A 21,745-nucleotide genomic window follows, 5' to 3' on the forward strand; every position below is an offset into this window, starting at 1 on the left:
CCCACTTTGAAACATGGTCTTCTCATAGTAGAGAAGTACGAGTATGAGCCATAACCATGCAGAAGCAATTACAGCTTCTTAGACATAGTATAGATCACATCTGCTCACACTCCACTGACCAGAGCAAATCACATGGCCAATTTCAGAGTCACTCCTGGAAAGGGGAGGTGAATAACTCTATAGAGTAATATAGTATGTGATGGAAACAAACCAGGCATGTTTAGGGTATAGAAAGAAGAAAGGTTCAGTGTGAATAGGGAATCTTGGTTTGTTTTGCTCACTGATCTATCCCATGCAGAAGAATACCTTGTGCACAATACATACTCAGTAAATAGTCATTGCATGAATGAAAGGAAGCCAGTGTGGTTAGAATGTAAAGGAAACATGAGATTGCAGTCGCTAGCAATGTATCCGTTGGCAGGTAAGAGGAAACTGAATTCCACCCCTGCCTGAGAATTTGGTTCTGTAGCCAGTTCTTTCCCCTGACCCTCTGCTCCAGCAGTAGAAGCTTCAGCTCTGTACATTTAGCTCTGCCATAGATTCCCTGTGAACTTCCCATTTAGATGGACTCCCGCGGCCTGAGACCCCTCCCTCTTTTTAAGAACATCATCAACTCTTCTTTCTCCAGAAAATGCTCTTTTCCCCATTCCAACCGTGTTTTTCAATAGAAGCTAATGTCTTATAGAGGTACTATCCAAGGGTATTGACAGGCTCTTGTTCAAGGAGCACACCTAGGAGAACCAGGAGATTGTGGAGCAGATCTGTCCTATTACTTGCCTGGGTAGTGAACATGACATTAAAAAGACATACAGTCTTTTTATCCCCCAAAAAGAGCATCATCATTCAACTGCGTCTCTACACCTCATGATCTTGCTCTGCACTGCGTTTGCTAATATTTTTTCATCATGTTCTTAACAACCATACTAATATAGTACTTTTTAAATTGTTGTGGAAGTGCCACAGTTTATTAGCCAAGGCTAGGTCATTCGGAGCCTTTCCCTAGAATTTTCGAAACTGAAATAGAGGAAGCAACTCTCAGTCCCCTCCACAGGTGACAAAAACACAGTGGTGGTAAAACTGTGACCGTGTTTTTGTCACCTGTGGAGGAAAGCAGACCAAGATTGGGTAAAAATGTATATTAGTTACCCGTAAGCCTGGCCACACATCTTTCCTGATCATGGTGATGTGAGCTTTCTCATAAATTCCCCTTTTGCCTAAATTGTTTTTGATTGAGTTTCTGTCTCTGCAGCTAAGAGCAGAGTAATACAGCCTGGGAGCTTCGAAGGCATCTGTGTACTCATCTGTTTCTCAGCCTGAAATCTAGGAAAGAGTATAACCAAGTTTCTTTTTAGTCAGGTTAGGGAATAATCAACTTTCTGGCAAAATCTCAAACTGGTAAAGTGTCAATAAATTATGCAATTTGTTATGTAATAAATTATGCAGTTATATGCAAAATTTATTTTTTTTTAAGATATTTTAGAGAGAGAGCATGAGAGAGTAAGCATGGGGACAAGCAGAAGGGGAGAGAATTCTTAGTCAACACCTCACTGAGCGTGGAGCCTGATGTGGGACTTGATCTCACAACCCAGAGATCATGAGCTGAAACCAAGAGCTGGATGCCTAACCCAAGAGCACCACCCAGGGGCTTGAAAAATTTCTTTTTAAAGTAGATCTGTATTTTTTTTTTAAGACATTTAGGAAGTAAGTGCTAAGGAATAAAGGAAAATGAAAGTAAGTATGATCATTGTGGTTGTTGGAACATCAAATTTTATACCTTACTTTTTCCATAAAACTAAATCAAAAATTGTGTGTTCAGTTAGTTTAGCTAAACTAGATGACTATATATTGATGATATTTCATCCTTCTTGTAATAATAAATACTTGTGTTATAGTAGGGCATTCCCCTCCACATCAAACTCTAAAACTGAAGGAAACAGAATAAGAACCTATAATTAAATGCACAGTAGAAACACACTACCTATAGTTTCAAAACACGGGAAATGCCCAAACAATAGGGAATGAATGAGTAAAGAACTGAAATAATACCTGCTAATCAAAGTGAAAATTTTATGTCAGAAAATTCATAAAATGTTTAAGATGCTCTCTTAAAAGAAAAGGCAAATGTTTGGAAAATTAGAAATGCCTGATTCGTAGATCTGAAAGAGAAGGGATGTTTCAGTTACCCCAGTGGCCAGACACATTAAGGTGTACCCATTAGATTGTTACTTACTTTCTGCTGCAGCCTACTCTTGAAGTACTGGGGTCTGTCTGCCTCTCCTATCTGATTATTGTTGTCACCTCTCTAACCATTGGCTTGTTAGTTCTGTTTCTGACCTTTTCTTGCACTCTTTGTCTTTTTATGCTTGACTCAGCCCATGGTGCATCGATGCTGACACCCCCCAGTTACCCCAGGTTTAACCCACCACCTGGGAAGACTTTTTCTACATCTGTCCTCTCTGACCCAAAAGTAGCAGTCTTGCAGGAAGAGTGCTCAAAATATATATAGCTGAAACTTTACTATGCTAGAGACTTAGGATAATGGGTAATATTTTTTCTTCTTTCCAAGTTTTCCTTGTTCCAACACCATTGCAGTAACCCTTGCAGAGAGAATTGGCAAGAAGCTTTTTCTCATCTCTCCCAAGAGTTCCATCTAGTGGTGATTCTGCAGAACTGCACTTTTCAGCCTCAAGTAGAGGAAAAAAAGACGCTGTTTATTATTTCACTAGCATTTTTGTGTTTATAACATAGCAGTGTAATATATGTATGCACGATATTAATTTACCTGGGAGCAGAAACCAGCTCATGGAGTAGCTGACCCAGAAATTAATATGGGCCCTGTAGATTTCCAATCATACACCCGAAGCTCATACTTAATTCCCCATAGGATTCCGGGTTTACTAACATTTCATAAGACTGGTTCTACTCTGGACAGTAATTCTTATATAGTGAGCATTTGCATCTACTGCTGATTCTTGATGTTTTTAGGCACTGTCAGGCATCTTGTAAATGTCCATCACTTTATTAATTTACTCTGTTTGCCTGAAGAGAGTAAGACAAACTCAGTGGCTGAAGCAACAAAACTGTATTAGCTCACAGTTTTGTAGGCTAAAAGCCCAAGACAAAGTGTACCAGGGTTGGATTCTTCTATTTGATCTGAGAAAGAATCTCTTCCTGCTTTTCCCCTAGTTTTTGGTGGTTTGCTGTGAATCTCTGGCATTCCCTGACTTTCAAAAATAATCACTTTCATCTTCATGTGACATTATCCCTGTATATCAGACTGTCTCTAGATTCACCCTTTTATAAAGACACTGTCATATCAGTGTCATAGCAGTGTCCCCCAACCCATGACTTCAGTTTAACCAGTTATATCTGCAATGAACCTATTTCCAAATTAGGTCACATTCTGAGGTACTGGGTGGTAAGACCTCAACATGAATTTGGAGGGGAGGGGTGGTTACACAATTCAACCCACAACAATCACTGTACCTCCAGACTTCATTTCTGTCATGTTGGTATCAGGCATAGTAATGAATTGTTTTGGCCAACACAATGTGAGTAGAAGTGGTATGTGCACATCTGAGTAGAAATTAACATTTTTTCCCCTCTGCTATGAAATTGACAGTATTCCAAAAAGAGGCTATTTTGTCAGCTGATGTCTCAGAGTGACAGTGACATGGAACTAAGCAGCAGCTGACCTTCAGTCAGTATGCACTGTGAAAAAGAAATAAATCTGATGATTTTAAGCCACCAAGACTTTGGGGTCATTTATTACTGAAGCATAAATTAACTTAAGCTGACTAACACAATAAACCTAACATAAACTGACTGATACCTTAAGTTCACTTCTGATGTGTGGATTCTTTCTTTCATTCATCAGATATTTGTTGAAAAATTACTATGTGCTAAGCATAGTTCTGTGTGTTGGACACTGTGATAGTTAATTTTGTGTTGACTTGGGCGGCCAGGGAATCCAGGTATTTGTTCAAACATCCATGTAAATGTCTGAAGGCGTTTTTCAAATGAGATTAACATTTAAATCAGATTTTAAGTAATTTGCCTTCTATAGAATGTGGGTGGGCCTGATCCAATCAGTTGAAGACCTTAAGAGGAAAAAGACCAAGGTTTCCCCCAGGAAAAGGGAATTCTGCCTCCAGAATGCCATTAGATCCTGAGCTGTAATATCAATTCTCCTTGGGTCTCCAGCGTGCCTTACTGCTCTGCAGATTTCAAACTTGCTGGCCCCCGTAAGTCACACAAGCCTTTCTTGAATCACTATATATATGCACATCTTATTGGTTCTATATTGTGGAGAAACCTGATTACAGACAACATACCAGTGAACAAGCTTGAACTAATCCTCAGGGTTTACAATTAAAGTGAGGTTATAGATAAATAAACAAGAAAATTACAGTGCTGTATAGTAAATGCTGGAATTTACTCCTTGTAATAGAAGTACGTAGAAAGAGCATATAACCTTGACCTAGGGAATCAGAAAACACTCTGTGGAGGAAATGAAGTCTAACTTGAGAACTGAAAGTGGCAAGTGGTTTAGGAGGTAGCCAAGTCCAGAGATAGGGTGATGGGGAACAGGGATTGAATTGAGTATAGAACATGCATTCTCAACAGGGGCATCATTGCCCTCAAGAGGAGAAAATTGGTGCTTGGCAGGTGAAATCAACCATAGCTATTACAATGTTTTGTGACCTTGGAAAGTTCAGCCCTATCTGACAAAACTTACTTTATGGAGCAGTAGGGGAGATGATTAGAAGACACATCTGAAAGGTCTCCTTATGGGGGCAGTGATGAAAAGGAGGTTAGGAAACATTTGTGTAGAAAAACCGTTAAGGCAGAGAAATGATCATATGTGAAGCTACAGAAGTAAGATGGAGTATTTCAAATATTAAAATGGTTTAGGCAGGTGGGAAGGAGCAGAGAGTCAGGGAGGTTGTGTGAGAGAGGCTGTTCTGGACACAAATTTTAAAATTAAATCTGGAAATATGTTTTGCCTTCAGTTACCTAAATATTTTGAATAAAATTGAACTTTTGTGTCTAAATGATCTGCTGCAGACTTTTCTCACCTATTTATATGTGAATGTGTACGTTGTGTTTGCAGCCACATGCTAAATGAATCATTAAGTTTTAAACATTTTAATGGCAAAGGACAATTGTTAAGATATTTTTTCTGTCTATCATTCTGGGACTTTTTAGTTTTATAATTGTAATTTCTGAAATAGCAACCTGTTCAGGTGAGTACTTAATCATAATGCTATTCTGGAAGACACCTTAACCTCTGGAGAATTTGCATGTGATTTACTTCACTGGAGTTTCAAAGATTAAAAAATCTTTGAGATCTATGAGAGTAAGAAGATATTTTTCTTGGTTCCATTGTTGGAATAGAATGAGAACAATGGTGTATTTAATAACCATTATCATTATCTTCCTCCCAGATTGAATTAAAATTGCTTTAATATTCTATTAGGAAACTTTTATAAAAATGCTGCCAATCATTTTTTTCCCTAGCAGCTTGTTAACAGTGAATTTAACGCTAATTCAGTGCTTTGGTGAGATAGTATAAACTTAATTTTAAAAGCTAGAGAACTAAAGAATTTAATGCTGTACCATAATTTTAACTTCTAATATTTTTCTACCATAGGCCTAGCTTGATATAAAGAGACCTGACCTAAATGTCTAATACACTCTTTTTAGGAGGCAGCATTCTGGTAATATTTTTTATAAGATCTTGTTATGTAAAAGACAGTATATAGAAACAGATCTGGGGGCGCCTGGGTTGCTCCATTGGTTAAGCGTCTGACTCTTGATTTCAGCTCAGGTCATGATCTCGGGGTTGTGGGATCAAGTCCTACACTGGAGTCCATGCTCTGCATGGAGTCCCTGACAATGGGTCTGTCCCTCTCCCTCCCTCTGCCCCTTCCCCTGCTCACACTCTAATTCTAAAAATAAAGAAAGAAATAAAATCTAAAAAAAAGAGAAAAAGAAAGGAATCTGAGTATGTATTCTGGAGTCAGACTGCCTGGGTTCAGATCCTGGGTTGAATCTGTTTGGGTTTAAATGTTACTCGCTTTTGTAAACTTGGGCAGATGTGTAAAGTTCTATAACCTTACCTCACTTTGCTCCTAACTAACTTAGGGGAAATAAGAGAACCACTACATGGGGTTGTTATGACTATGAAATGAGTTAATTATGTACAACACTTGGAACAGTGCCTGGAACCTACTCACTACTCAATAATGTGAGCTGTTATGATTTGGGGCTCTCTGTTGAATAGTTTTAAAACCATTTGTTGAGTGCTTCCTGTGTGCCATACCAGGCACATACTTGGGGAACTGTTACTACATCTTACCTAAAATGATCTTCAGAGAAGGACTCAGGGTATGTTTTTACCCTGACTTTTTTAAGTATCATTATTGTTCTCTTTAGTGCATTTCAGGCCTTCAAAGTGGTTTATTTTTTAGGCTAGGATGCTATTTTCGTTCTTTTGTGAGAAGATAAACATCGTAGGATCATAAGAAAAGTGTTCCTAAGGGCAGTAGGTGGGAGATGATTCGACTTCAGAATTTTGTACTGGGCTCTGGCATCTGTCATGGTACCGCTCTTCCCATAGCGACAATAGGGAAAATGTAGAGTTACCAGTGGTTTTCTGGCTTTTTTCAATTTTGATTAAAGAAATTTAAAAATACCTTTCATTGTTTGTATCTTTCAGAAGATGTCTTTGAAAATCACCAATGCAAAACGAATCGAAGGCCTTGATAGTAATGTGTGGTGAGTGCCTTAGAATAAGCAGTAATAATTTGGTGAAGCTTTCTTCCTACACATTCTGACTTTCTTAGTTGGGAATGTTTACCCTCATCTAAAATCTACTGATAAAGGCACTTATTTTAATTTACTCATTAAGTGAAATTGGAAGGAAGTTAAGGGTCCATACACTGATTTATTCATTCGTATAAATATGGTACATGTGCTAAGCCTACAGATAGGCAGAGAAAAGGACAAAGAACTTATCTTGTAATCCATGAGCTAATAACAGCTGGTATGGTTGAGGGAGAAAAAATAGATGATGAAACTGTGAGTTTCAAGAAATTGAGATTTCTAAGAAACTTCTAAGTTCATTAGTTCAGCCATCATTTAATTAGACAAAGTCATTTTGTAGGTGGTAAAGTTTTTGTTGGGAACTCATATTTTTTTATTTTTAAGATTAAACTAGGTCTTAGTTTTTAGTTTTATGTTAAGATCATGAGATATAAAAAGCTAACTGTAATTTTGGTACTTACTATTATTTTTTTAATTTGAGGATTGAATTTACAAAGTTGGCTGCAGACCCCTCTGTTGTGAATCTTGGTCAAGGTCTTCCAGATATATCTCCTCCCATATATGTAAAGGAGAAATTATCAAAGATTGCAGCAATTGATAGCCTGAACCAGTATACACGAGGCTTTGTAAGTATATGAAGACCATGTGGGACATGAACTTTTTTTTTTTTTTTTTTTTTTTTTTTTAAAGATTTTATTTATTATTAATTTGACAGAGAGAAATCACAAGTAGACGGAGAGGCAGCCAGAGAGAGAGAGAGAGAGGGAAGCAGGCTCTCTGCTCAGCAGAGAACCCGATGCGGGACTCGATCCCAGGACTCTGAGATCATGACCTGAGCCGAAGGCAGTGGCTTAACCCACTGAGCCACCCAGGCGCCCGGGACATGAACTTTTATTTTATATGGTGTTGTGTGTGAATGTGCTTCTGTCACTTCTGTATAATTGGCTTTCTGGGACCAGCTGTCCCAACCTGGTAATCAGAGGAACCCCTAACCTTGCTTGCCCTTATCTTCTGGAAGGAGCCATCCCCAACTTCTAACCCCTCCACAGTCCTCTCTTGGTCTTTGCTTTACTGTTGTTCCAGCATAGGGTCTGAGGGCAACAAGGAAGGGAAAATCTTCTCTCTTTTTTTCCAGCTTTTTTTTTTTTTTTAAATTCCAAGTATGGTTAACGTACAGTGATATATTAGCTTCCGTACACAATATTGTGACCCAGCAATTCTGTACATTACACAGTACTCATCACGATGCATACTCGAATCCACATTACCTATTTTACCCTTCCTCCTGCCCACCTCCCCTCTGTTACACATCCATTTGTTATAGTACAGAGCCTATTTTTGGTTTGTCTCTCACCTTTTTCCTTTGTTTGTTTTGTTTCTTATATTCCACATATGAGTGAAAGTGTATACTCTTTGTCTGTCTCTGACTGACTTCACTTAGCATTAGACTCTCTGGCCCATGTTGTTGTTGCAAATGGCAAGATTTCATTCTTTTTGATAGCTGAGTAGTATTCCATTTTGTGTGTGTATTTGTGTGTGTGTATGTGTGTGTACCACATCTTTACCCATTCGTCTCTTGATGGACACTTGGACTGCTTCTGTAGTCTGGCCATTGTAAATAATGTTGCTATAAACATGGGGTACATACTTCTTTTGAATTAGTATATATATTGGTATCTATATATATATATATATATATATATATATATATACACACACACGCACACATACATATCACATTTTCTTTATCCAGTCATCTGTTGATGAACATCTGAATTCTTTCCACATTTTGGCTGTTGTGGACACTGCTGCTATAAACATTGGGGCGCAGGTGCCCCTTTGAATCAACACATCTTTGGGGTAAATACAGGAGTGCAGTTGCTGGATCACAGGGTAGTTCTTTTTTATTTTTTTTTTTATTCAGATTTTTATTTATTTATTTGGCAGGGGGAGCATCAGGTAGGGAGAATGGGAGAAGCAGACTTCCCACTGAGCAGGGAGCCTGATGCAGGGCTTGATCCTAGGACCCCCAGGATCATGACCTGAGCTGAAGACAGAGGTTTAACTGACTGAGCCACCCAGGCGCCCCTAGTAGTTCTATTTTTAACTCTTTGAGGACCTCCATACTGTTTTCCAGAGTGGCTACCAGTTTGCATTTCCACCAACAGTGTAAGAGGGTTCCTTTTTCTCTGCATCTTTGCCAACATCTCTTGTTTCCTGAGTTGTTAATTTTAGTCATAGTGACAGGTGTGAGGCGATATCTCATTGTGGTTTTGATTTTTATTTCCCTGATAATGAGTGATGTTGAGCTTCTTTTCATGTGTCTCTTGGCCATTTGTATGTCTTCTTTGGAGAAATTTCTGTTCAGGTCTTCTGTCCGTTTCTTGACTAGATTTTTTGGGGTTTGGGGTATTAAGTTTGATACATTCTTTATAAATTCTGGATACTAGTCCTTTATCTGATATGTCATTTGTGAATATCTTCTCCCATTCTGTAGATTGTCTTTTAGTTTAGTTGATTGTTTCCTTTGCTGTGACCTATGCCCATTCTTTAAATATTTTCCAGTTTTTGTAAATATATGTAAGTATATTTATATATGTGTTTTTTATTTGAATAAGTACAGCAGATAGTATCGCACTGTCACCAGGCTGTGAATGACATTGGTCACCTCAGGGAGATGGGAAGGCAGTGTTGTTGAGGAGAGATCATTATACTTTTTTAACAGAGCTTTGCCTAGTTTTAATTATTATATGAAGCATGTGTTATTTTTATAATTAAAAATTTTTTAAAACACAGACCCTTATTATTCTGAGGAAATGTGTAGTGTTTATGGTTGCTTTCAGATCACCCCTTGCTAGAATTTGTTAGACCTGTTATTAAAATGAAATTCAAAAGAAATTTTGGATTTCCAGGAATGATGACAATCTTCCCTTGCTCTTTTCACAAACTGTATATATTTTTTGGAGATTGAATTTAAGTAGTCTCTTTCTCTTGCTATTATTTTTTCGTTTACTGCTGTATTTCGCCACCCACCCCCATTAGTAATTATACCCAGTTTCTCTAATATTATACTATCTCCTAATTTCAAAATATGAAAAATATGCTACAGCTTTGTTTTTATTCATTTTAATTGGGTGAGGATCTGTGACATACTAACCAACATTCTGACAAAGGTGACAAACAAAAGTATCTTTAACAACAACAACAACAACAACAACAAATGCCTCCTTTTTATATGAGCTTGGATGGATAACTTAAAATGACCAAAGGCTCTTTTACTTCATAAATCTGAGGTATATCCTACCAGCCTTACTTGTGTCCTGACCCAGTTTATTCCTTTACAGCCCTAGGTGCTTTGCAAAAAAGGCACATGCCCAGCGCTTGGACTCTCACTTGCAACTGACTGAAAATTAAGGAGGTTCTCCAAAAGCAAAAAGAGGAGCTGCATGCTAGGAAACAATAATAAATAAGAAATACTGAATTCAGTACTACATAAGACAAGGAGGGGAAAAGGGAAGGGAAAGAAAGAGAAGAAGGGAGGAACAGAGAACATAGAAGAGATGAATCGAGGAAGATCGAATAAAGGAGTTAAGACTCCCTACAGGAATGCTGAGCTGGGTGGCTCAGGGATGCTTGGGTGGCTCAGGCAGTTAAGCGTCTGCCTTCAGCTCAGGTCATGATCCCGGGGTCCTGGCATCGAGTCCCACATTGGGATGTTTGCTCAGTGTGGAACCTGCTTCTCCCTCTGCCCCTCCCCTTCTCTTTCACTGTCTCTCTGACAAATAAATAAAATCTTAGGGGGGGAAAAAAACCTCCCTATATCTCTCAGAGTTTTTGGATTTACAGTCCCTTCATTCCTCTAGTGAACATTGTTTGCTTGAATGCTTGAATGTTTGCTTGAATGACTCCTCCCCTCTTGGCTATCATGTGGTAAAGAATGTTCTGCTTCCCTCCTAACATAACTCTCATATAAGCACTAATATACATTTCTTTGGGGAATTTGTTTTTGCCCTCTCTCCATAGTCCATTGGTTGGCATAATAGCCTTCTCTTTGGTAACATGGAAGAACAGAGTCAGGATATAGAGACAATGCAGGTTTTCTTATTTTAGCTGGGAAAAAAGTCCAACTCTACCCAATATAATTTAATTACTATCAAAAATAAAGTAATTGAAAAAAAATAACATAATTGAATGTGATTTGATTGCTGTCAAAAAATGTACTATCAAAGACATATTTGGTATTGAGGTCAATTTTTACCAAAGCAAATACAGTGGAATTTTAAATCCCAAAAGCAATTGTTTAATGTTTTTTTTTTTAAGTCATTAGCAAGTTTTTATTACCCTTCATGTAGGAATCCTCTGAAAGTAGGGGGAAAATGTATCTTATTTTCATTAAAAAATACAAATTTTTTTGGATAGTTGTAAACATGAAACCCAAATTTTAAAAATTCTTTCATTTTAGATCCAGAGTACCTTCAAGAAGTAGATCCCATAATCAAATTTAAGATTTTTTTCCTTCTTTTTTGTTCAACAGGGTCATCCATCACTTGTGAAAGCTCTAGCCTGCTTATATGAAAAATTTTATCAAAATCAAATCAATCCAAATAAAGAAATCCTTGTGACAGTAGGAGCATATGGATCTCTTTTTAATGCCATTCAAGGATTAATTGATGAGGGAGATGAAGTAAGTGTATTAACATTATCATCTTATCTATATTTAATTATTATTATTTGTACTGCCTTTGAATCTTTTATTTTACATTCTATTTTTAATTATATTTGAAGTATAGTACACATGAGTAAAATCCACAAATCTTAAGTACACAGCTTGACAAATTGTTTACATGCATATGTTTATATTTATGTGAATATGTATCCAGGTAACCACAAACCAGATGAAGATATGGTACATTTCTAGCACCTAGAAGGCTCCCTTTTGCCTCTGCCTCATTTATATTCTTCCAGAGGTAACTACTCTTCTGTCTTCTAGCACCATAGTCTCCTTTTACCTGCTCTTTAAGCCGCTATAAATGGAATCACACAGTATATACTCTTGAACAGCTTCTTTCATTTATCATTATGTCTGAGATTCATCTGTTTCATTGCATGTGACTCATTCGTATTTTTACAGCCTGTTTAGATAAGGGTAAGTGGAAGGGGCTAGCAGTGATGGGGAAAATGAATCTTTCATTTGCATGACTAAAATTACCCTTATCTGAACTCAGCAAGTATTTGGTTGGGGTGTTTTATGCCCAGCATCGTTAGCAGCCCCATATGTAACAAGAAGCATGAATGACTTCTGCTTTGGTACTGTGACCCACATGACCCCAGACTCAGTGCTGCCCCTCCATCCCCATCATAATTCCAGTACCCCTGCTCCAGTATTTCCTGACCTCTTCATTCATTCAGAAATCACTGAGGATCTCCTATACTAGGCACCCTGGGAGACAGTTTCTGTGTGGCAGGAGTTCCCCGTCTAGTGGAGGAGATACTCTCCAACTGGTGAATTGGAATACGTGTGACAGTCAGTTGTGGAGAATGTGTTAGTTATGGTGGTGACGGCTCTACTAACATAGACTCAGAAGACTCCAGAGAGGTGTTGCTTAAGCCAAGTCTGAAGAATGAATATTTACCTGGATCTATGTTGTTAATTCCTTTCTTTGAACTCTCATGGCACTTTCCCTGTACAGCTTCTATAAAAGATACTGCTGTTACTTTGTATTATGTTACTCTGTTACATCTCTAATTCCCTCTACTATGCCAGACAATAAGCTCCTTAAGGAAACATCTTAAGGAAGTACAGGTATGCTTTCATATACATAATCTCCTTTGAGCCTGTAAACTAGTTGAAAGTTTCATCTCATTCTTTGATGTTCTTAATCCTTTCTTGCTCCTCCCTTCTGCAATCAGCAGGAGCATCCTGAGGCTCAGCCCTCACCCTTCTTTCCTTTGTTCCTTCTTCCCTGATCACTGTATCTGATCTTTGAAACCACACACATGTCACTTTCTATCACATCCACCTGTTTTATTTCCTATAACATCTATTACTATCTGAAATTATCCAATTTACTTCTTTGTTTTCTTATTTAATGTCTTGGTAGAATGTAACTTCCAGGAGAACTAGTTTATTGCTCTACAACCAGTCCCTGAAATACTGAATACTCAATAAATACTCTGCAGAAAGAGAGAGGAATTACTCCCACCATAAAAATAAGGAAATTGCAGCAAAGCGTGTCAGTATATTCTTTCAATTTTACCTCCCTGCCTCTCCAATTTATTTTCCTTTATTGAGCTCTCACTTAAGATCAGGTACCTGTGTTTCTCACCAGAGTTCAAAGATAGGTCATATTGGTCCCTGAGAATTTCGCAGACTAATTAGGAACTTACAGCCCACCAAGGGAAAGATCCCTTCCAAAGGGAATGAACAAAGATAGACTTCTTTGCCCTGCACAGTAGCTAACACCTAGCATAGTAGTAGGTGCTCAGTGTGAACTGAATGACTAGCACAAACAAAGGGGCTTTAGAATGTAAGGCCTTTGAACAGGCATTTTACATCATAAGAAATACACAGTAAAAAGTGCAAATTTGGAACAACAATCAGGTATCACTAATTTAACCGACAGAAGTTAAGTGAGTCAACTTAGTGTTGATTTGTGAAATTAGAAATAGTTACTCAGTTTTTCTAAAGCAATTTGGCTGTCTGTATAAGGTGCCATAAAAATGTTTGTACGCTTTAATCTAGCAGTAGCAATCTTACGAGTTTATTCAGCTATTTAAAAGCAGAGAAACTATATATAATCACAAATAAACATAGCATTGTTATTTATTTATTTACTTTAAAAGATTTATTTATTTTAGAGAGAGAGCACACATGGGCACTGGTGGGAGAGGAGCAGAGGGAGAGAGAATCTTAAGCCGACTCCTCTGTAAGCACAGAGCCCATCATGGGGCTCAGTCCCACGCTCCTGAGATCATGACCTGAGCTGAAATCAAGAGTTGGAAGCTCAACCACCTAAGCCACCCAGGTCCCCCAGCATTGTTCTTTATACAAGCAAATGATTTAAAAAAAAAAAAAAAAAAAAAGACTATTCTAAGACTCCCAAGTGGCCATTAAGATAATAAATATTAAAAGTATAATAATAGGAAATTTTCATGGAATATTACTGGGCTTAAAAAGATAAAAAGAGGGGCACCTGGATGGCTCAGTTGGTTTAAGTGTCTGGCTCTTGATTTTGGCTCAGGTCATGATCTAAGATTGAGCCCTGCATCAGGCTAGGTATGGAGCCTGCTTAAGAGTCTCTCTCTCTCTCTCTCTCTCTCTCTCTCTCCCCCCACCGACCCCTCACTTCCATATTTGTGTGTTCTCTCTCTCTCTAAAAGAAAAAAGAAAATATATATGTATATATAAAGAAAAAGAGAATATATATGATGGGTATAAATTATGTGTTCAAACTTTCCTTATAGAAAAGTAAAAAGGATGCTAGATACCAACTGGACATGTTGGATTGGCCCATTGACTGATGTAAAAGCCAGCCCACAGGTGACTGAGAGAGAACATGTAGAGGCCAAGGAACAAGGAATATATATCTTAAGGGGCTAGAAAAAAAGACTGAATCTAGATATAAGTCACCCACAGTGAAATTGTGGGTATCAGACATTAACAATAGCATCTTAACCTGTCTCCCTGCATCCAGTCTTGGTTTTGGAGTGCTTTTGAGCAGAAAGAAACATCTTTACCCCCAGGATAATGCTGGGAAAGTGGTACCCCATAATGGAGAGTGATGTTGTGTCATCTTCCCTTACAGTCTTTGGCTTCTGCCCCTCTCTGGTATTTTACTTTGTAATTTAAAATTTAAAGAAATACTTAATGTTTTGGCTGGAACATTCCTTCGAGGATGTGATGAGACATGGCCTCTTCCCCCAGAAAAATCTACCTAAGCCCATGTGAAGTTTTACATATAATTTCAGGAATCCCGACTGCAAGCCCTTCTGTAGACCTCATTAAGAGATCAAGGACTCCTGAACAAGTGTATCTCTAAGGTCTTTTCCACTTGGCTGTTAGCTCCATGAAGGCAAGGAAGACCAGCTTTTTCACTGCTGCATCTCATCATGTAGTATAATGCAGGTACACAGTATTTTTTAAATGAATGAATAATTGATACATTAAATTCTTACTTGGTTTCATTTTAGGTCATAATAATAATGCCTTTCTATGACTGCTATGAGCCCATGGTGAGAATGGCTGGAGCAACACCTGTTTTTATTCCCCTAAGATCTGTAAGTTTGCCAGCACCATTCACATTCTTCAGGATGTTTTGAAAATACATGCAATTGCTTTGTCCCTGATAAAGCTTCAACTTTGATTACTTTTTGGGATTTACTGTGTATCTCTGCTACGGCTGAAGGTAACCAATATCTTGAAGAGAGCAACTTTTATTACTGTCTCTTGTGTTTGCCATGTGTCTCTGTTGTACCAGCATTCACATTATATCTAATGTTATCTCTTGTAGATATGTGTCTTCCCCACCAACATAAGCAGGACCAACTCAGAGACCATTTCTAACTCACTTTCATAGCACTGCTCCCCAGTGACTAACAGTTTATGCTGGGTCTCCATAAATGATTGTTTAGTTCTGAATTAAGTGAAAATTCTGAAATTTTTAAAATTTTGCTTTTATTTTTAGGAATTTAATGAAGCATGCTACCAATGTCTTTTTAAAAATCTTACTAAAATAAGTATACACTAAGATAAATCAGAATCTTATATGGCCTTAAAGTACCAAACATGTTAACCATCATTATAGCTGGCTCCCTTGAAGGAATGTAGACACTTAAAAGCTATTAAGTGTCGACAAGATTTTATTTTGCCATTTAATAGGTGTGAGCGTGAGACTCTAGTCCTCTTGGGCTCTTAAGGCTTAATTATTTCTTTCTTTCTTTTTTTTAAAGATTTTATTTATTTATTTGAGAGAGAGATACAGTGAGAGAGAGCATGAGAGGTGAGAAGGTCAGAGGGAGAAGCAGACTCCCTGTGGAGCTGGGAGCCCGATGTAGGACTCAATCCCCGGAGTCCGGGATTGTGACCTGAGCTGAAGGGAGTCGCTCAACCAACTGAGCCACCCAGGCGCCCAGGCTTAATGATTTCTGTTTATTTTCTTTGTTAGTCATTTATTCAGTTACCTTTAAAGGCCTTACCCTTCTCTATTTTTTTTTTCCCCCAGTAAGGTTATTTATTTGTAAGGCAGTAAACATGAATCAATTGAATTAAATCACATTTTATTCTTCATACTTAGAAACCTGTCAGTGGAAAAAAATGGTCTAGTTCTGACTGGACATTGGATCCTCAAGAACTGGCAAGTAAATTTAATTCTAAAACCAAAGCTATTATACTGAATACTCCACATAACCCCATTGGCAAGGTGAGTCTTTGATCTCTTTAGACAGTCTTCTGACCTATCATTTTCTCACACGTTGAATCATAATTGGCTCTGCTCTTTTGTTTTCTTTAATACATACAGGTATATACCAAAGAGGAACTCCAAGTAATTGCTGACCTTTGCATCAAATATGACACGCTCTGCATCAGTGATGAGGTTTATGAATGGCTTGTATATACTGGAAATAAGCATCTAAAAATAGGTACTGATTATTACATAGAGTCACAATCTAAATGTGTTTGGGCACGTGTGGAACAACTGATTGGAAAGGATCCCAGAACAGCTTTAAAATAGTCCTTACATTGGGTATCTGTCCGGATGAGCACTTAAATGGGATTTGAATAAATGATGCTTGAGTGAAATGATTAACAGATTGAAGGACAAGCAGTACAAACTAAGGGAGATTTTTGGATCATACTATACAGCTATGAAACCAGAGAAGTCATACTTTTGCCTATATCCTTGGCTTTTTGTCAAGAATCCATCTATTACTTAGTACATAAGATACAGGGAGCTTACTTGTTCCCAAGCTGGACTCTCTGCTGAGCAAGTTGCCAAAATTCCAAGTCAACAGGAGATGTAAGGGCCAGTAAGCTATTGCTGCTTGGTCTTTGCCAGAGATTTCTTCATTACTACTGGTCCATCTCACAAGTGCCTCAGTGTCTTCTAGAATTGTTCAGACTGATACCAGCTGTAAGAATATATGCACGGCTGCAAACTTGAGAGTTTTTGCACTTGTCCTTCCAATGCCCAGAAACACTTTTCTCCCTGGATATCCACATGGCTCAGTCTCTTACCTACCCCAGGGCTTTATTCTGATATCAGTTTTTATGGCCATATATAACATAGTTACAAGATTTCTCCTTCCAGCATTTGCTTTGCTTTCCGCCCCTCCTGCCCCATTCTGTTTTGTTTTTTTCCTTTATAATAAATATCAAGACCTATATTGTTTACTTCTAACCTGCTAGAACGTAGGAACTTTGTTTGTTTTAGTGTCTTCTGAATGCCCAATTTCCAGGATAGGATCCTGCATATGTTAGAGGATCAAAGCACAATTGATGAGTAAATGAACAGAAAGTATGAAAAGGATAAGGGAAAGAAAACTAAAATCATTCAGGCAAAAAAATCAATAAATAAAAAATTAGTGTACTTATATATAAATAGTTGTATATATAGTAATTATCCCTATGTACATTATAAATAGTAGAAATACAGAGGACAAAGCAAATGCTTGAGAGGATCAACAGAGGAGTGAGCAAAAGATGGAATTTGCTAAGCAGAGAGGTAGGAAGAAAATTCATACCAGATAAACTAATATGGACTGAGACAGGGAGGTGTAACAGATCAAGGTATACTTAAGATTAGGACAGGTGGTTTACAAGGATATAATAGGCACAGATGATGATGGAAAAGTAGGATAATTCTGATAGCCTCGAATATGAGAACAGAGTTTAAACTTGTGGAGGAAGTCACTGGTTCTGAAACTCAAAGCCTTAGTATACAGAGTACCTCAGAGCCACGAAATTCACATCATGAAATAAGGATACATTGTCTTCCATCCTGAAACAAGAGACAGTTTTCCTAACAGAAATTTAATAAGTGGAAGTCATTAGGGGCGCCTGGGTGACTTGTTGGATTGAGCATCCAGCTCTTGGTTTCAGCTCAGGTCGTGATCTCAGGGTTGTGAGATCAAGCTCTGTGCTCAGTGGGAAGCCTGCTTTGAACAGTCTCTCCTCTGCTTCTCCATCTACCCCCCCACACTCATGCGCACACACACATACGCACATATACTCTCTCTCTCTCTCTCTAAAACAAGGAAATCTTTTTTAAAAAAGAAGTCAATATAAAAACCACAGTTCTGTGCATATTTGTAACAAAGAGCCATTGAAATAAACACATCAGAACTTTTTTATTTTGCCATTAGTATTCACTTACTAAATATTTGTTTCATCGTTGGTAGCACACACTGTCAGATAAATAGTAGTACTTATTTTAAGCACTTAAGAAAATTTCAAGGAAGAAAACTTAAAATTGATTTTTTAATTAAATTTTTTATTTTTTAATTAACATATAATGTATTATTAGCCCCAGGGGTACAGTTCTGTGAATTGCCAGGTTTACACACTTCATAGCACATACCTTCCCCATGTCCATAACCCCACCACCCTCTCCCTACCCACCTCTCCCCAGCAACCCTCAGTTTGTTTTATGAGATTAAAAGTCTCTTCTGGTTTGTCTCCCTCCCAATCCCCTCTTGTTTCATTTATTCTTTTCCTACCCCCCAAACCCCTCACATTGCCTCTTAACTTCCTCATATCAGGGAGATCATAGGTTAATTGTCTTTCTCTGATTGACTTTAAAATTGTTTTCTTTTTAATTCTACACATTAATTTGATTGTCAGAGTTCCAACGAGAACAAGAGATGTGTCATGTCAAGGGAATTGGTTACATGATTGGATTTGTAGTATAAAGCTAAGAACCAGCTATAGGTGAGGATCTGAAGTGAGTCAGATAGGTTAGCAGTAGAGTTTAGAATCAAAACAATGTGGGGCTTGGGCAGGGAGGGGGTATAGCCTTTGAAGACGGGAAGGGAGCAAGCAGGTATGCTTCTGAGATCTCTGGCCTGGCCCCCTCAGCAGTGATGAGGCTCTAAAGCAGAAGTGGGGATGTGCTGAGGAGGAGCAGATCTGTGGGGTGTAAGGAATTTCCTGCCTCTCGTGCTTTAGTCTTGCTAAGTTTCAGTGTTTGTGAGATATAGAGAAGATGTCTGGAGACAAGTGGAATGATAGGCCTGATAGTCAGGATCAAATTATGAGGAGAAACAGTTTGGGCAGTCATCAAAGTTTTGTTGATGGTGGAACCCTTGGAAGAGAATATTCTCAGGGAGAATGGATAGCCAGAGAAGACAGCCAGAGAGATCTGAAAGGTTCGGTGATGCCTTGACACAGCAAACTGCTGTTCCGTGTGAAAACTGCATTAGGGTTCATCTTCATGATCTCTCTGTTTTGGGTCATTTGGACTATTTCCAGTCAAAAATCAGATCAATATGGACAAATAATTATTTTTTGTAATTTCTAATTTAATTAATTAAATATAATTTTTTAATTAAGCAGAGAGAAGAGTCATCTTTCTAATGAATATAATTCTATACTTAACATAAAACATAGTTCATGTCTATGCAATAATGCCTCAAATCTTCAGAGTTTTAGTTAACTCAGTTTAACAATATTTTTCCAATAGATAACTTTAAATGATCTTAAGATATATTGTTTGAGCCTTTATTATATTGCTTAGACCTCATATGATAAGCCCTTCATATTAAAAATGTAGCAAATATTACTTGCTGGAGATATCAAGACATACATTTTTAACTCGGATTTTTTAGTTGTTTATAACAGCCCATAAACAAGAAAAAAAAATGAATTCACTATTTCATTATTTAGAGAGTGCAGTTTGGTTCCACAAAAACTTAGCTCTTCTTCAAATATGGTGGCCTTTGTTATATGAAAGATGCAAAATGGCTATTTCATCAATTTGCAGAGTGTGATGGTAAGGCTTTCTAACCACACATCATGAAGCAGCATCATCCTCGTGCTTTTACTGAAGCAGTTTTCCCCGGGGTAGTACTCTTCCTCATGCCTCTCATTCCCATCTGACTTCACTGAAGCCTAAGCTACCTGTAAATAACTCATAGTGGCTGTGGCTGATTTAAGGATCATGGGTCATAAATGGGAAGTGCAAAGACCAGTTGCCTTAGAGATATAAAATGCAAGCTTAACTTGCCAACTTTAGGTATTGAAATTTGTTTGTTATTGTTGTTGTTTAGTTTTTATTTATTTATTCATTTAAGTAATCTCTGCACCCATGGTAAGGCTCGAACTTACAACCCTGAGACCAAGAGTTGCGTGCTTTTCCAACTGAGTTGGCAAGGTGCCCCTAGGTTTTTTGGTTTTGATTTTGTTTTTAAATAACTCTACCCAACATGGAGCTCGAACTCACAACTCCAAGACTAAGAGTTTCATGCTTTATCAACTGAGCCAACCAGTGCCCCTAGATAGTGTTTTTTTTTTTTTTAAATGATCAGACCTATAAAGATTCTTTTTTGTTTTTTAGTTTTTTCCTGTTAGATTCACACACAGGACTTCAGTATTCTGTTCTGTTTACATTAACTTCTGTGGCTGAGGTGGAGAGGACATGAACATCCAGATGTTTTAAAATTCCTTAGGGCCTTTTTATTGAAGTAGTAGAATTTGTTCTTGGATCAGATTCTTGATTCAAATGATATCTCCAGATTTCTATAAAATAACATTTCAGTCAACAAAAGAAACCTCTCTTTCTAGAAAAAAGATATATTAATACATTGATATTGATATATAAATCTTTCAGTATTCAGCTAACTAATATAAAATTCCTTATAAGTTATTCAGCTGATCAGTTTACTGCTGGAAAAAAAGAGAGGTTTGTGTATACCATGACTCTTAGAACAACAGAAGAATATCTACTGTACCTCTACAGAACAGGTGAAAAACTATGAGACTGCATAAGAAGAACTTAAAACTCATGGGATTGCATGAGAAGAACTTCACGACTAAATTATTTAAGGAATGAAAAGAGCAGTGTAGTTAGCATTCTTGGAAGATTCATAAGGCAACATTTTGCCAATGTTCAGCAAAGTTCGCAAGATTTTACATTCTCAACCTTCATCATTTTGTCACCAGCATGCCCTTTGCCACAAATACCTTTTTTCCTCATCTCTGACTGGCAAAGGCTTACGTGGTCTTCCAAGTCTCAGCTCAAGCATTACTGTCTACAGAAAGCTACGCCTAAAACCCTCTTCTGTTCTTGCATGATACTCCATGCCTGTTGGGATTACAGCACTTTCCACATTGTTCTGTGGTTGCTGTTTTACTTTCCTCCTACCCCCACTAGACATTAAACTCCTTGAAGATAGGAATGGCTTCTTTCTTATCTTTGTTTCCTCTAGATCTAGGTTAGTCTCTGGCACCTGGTCATTGCTAATAAGTGTTTGTTAAGTAAATAAGTATAAGATTGAATGATTTTTTTAAAGATATCAACCAACTTGAAAACATTTATGCAGTTATTTCTCATTATTTGTGCAATCCATATTTGTGAATCGCCCACTGAAATAGATTTTTAACTCCAAAGTCAATACTCCTGGCACTTCATTCATAAATATGCAGAAGGGGGCAAAAAATTAGAGTGACCTGATGGACATGTTCTCAGTTGAGGTCAACAAGGCAACGCTCTGCTTTCTTATTTCAGCTCCTTCTATAAACAAGTGTCCTTTTCATGATGATTTTGTTCTTTAAAATAGATCCCAAGCATAGTGCTGACATGCTGGCTAATATTTCTAAGAGTAGGAAGGCTATGTATGGTATGTATTATGGAGAGAATAAGTACGGGAGATGAGCTCCGTTCAGGCACAAGTTCTAGTGCTCTTGGCCATGGAGATATTAAGG

The 21,745-nt window shown here is 37.7% G+C and overlaps 1 protein-coding gene across 3 annotated transcripts in view; it reads left to right on the plus strand.

Annotated features, from left to right (window-relative positions):
• The window catches only part of KYAT3 (kynurenine aminotransferase 3), a 58,049-nt gene that overhangs the window by 20,234 nt on the left and 16,070 nt on the right, over positions 1-21,745 (plus strand). For 2 of the 3 annotated variants that reach the window (XM_032361541.1, XM_032361542.1), the window contains 6 exons: positions 6,722-6,780; positions 7,310-7,454; positions 11,363-11,512; positions 15,019-15,105; positions 16,122-16,247; positions 16,347-16,467. In XM_032361541.1, coding sequence (XP_032217432.1) covers positions 6,722-6,780; positions 7,310-7,454; positions 11,363-11,512; positions 15,019-15,105; positions 16,122-16,247; positions 16,347-16,467 — 688 coding nt within the window. Of the gene's footprint in view, positions 1-5,227; positions 5,247-6,721; positions 6,781-7,309; positions 7,455-11,362; positions 11,513-15,018; positions 15,106-16,121; positions 16,248-16,346; positions 16,468-21,745 lie in introns of those variants that run through there. The other variant, XM_032361543.1, reaches the window with a different exon arrangement.

This window comes from Mustela erminea, chromosome 10, assembly GCF_009829155.1.
Source record: "Mustela erminea isolate mMusErm1 chromosome 10, mMusErm1.Pri, whole genome shotgun sequence".
NCBI lineage: Eukaryota > Metazoa > Chordata > Mammalia > Carnivora > Mustelidae > Mustela > Mustela erminea.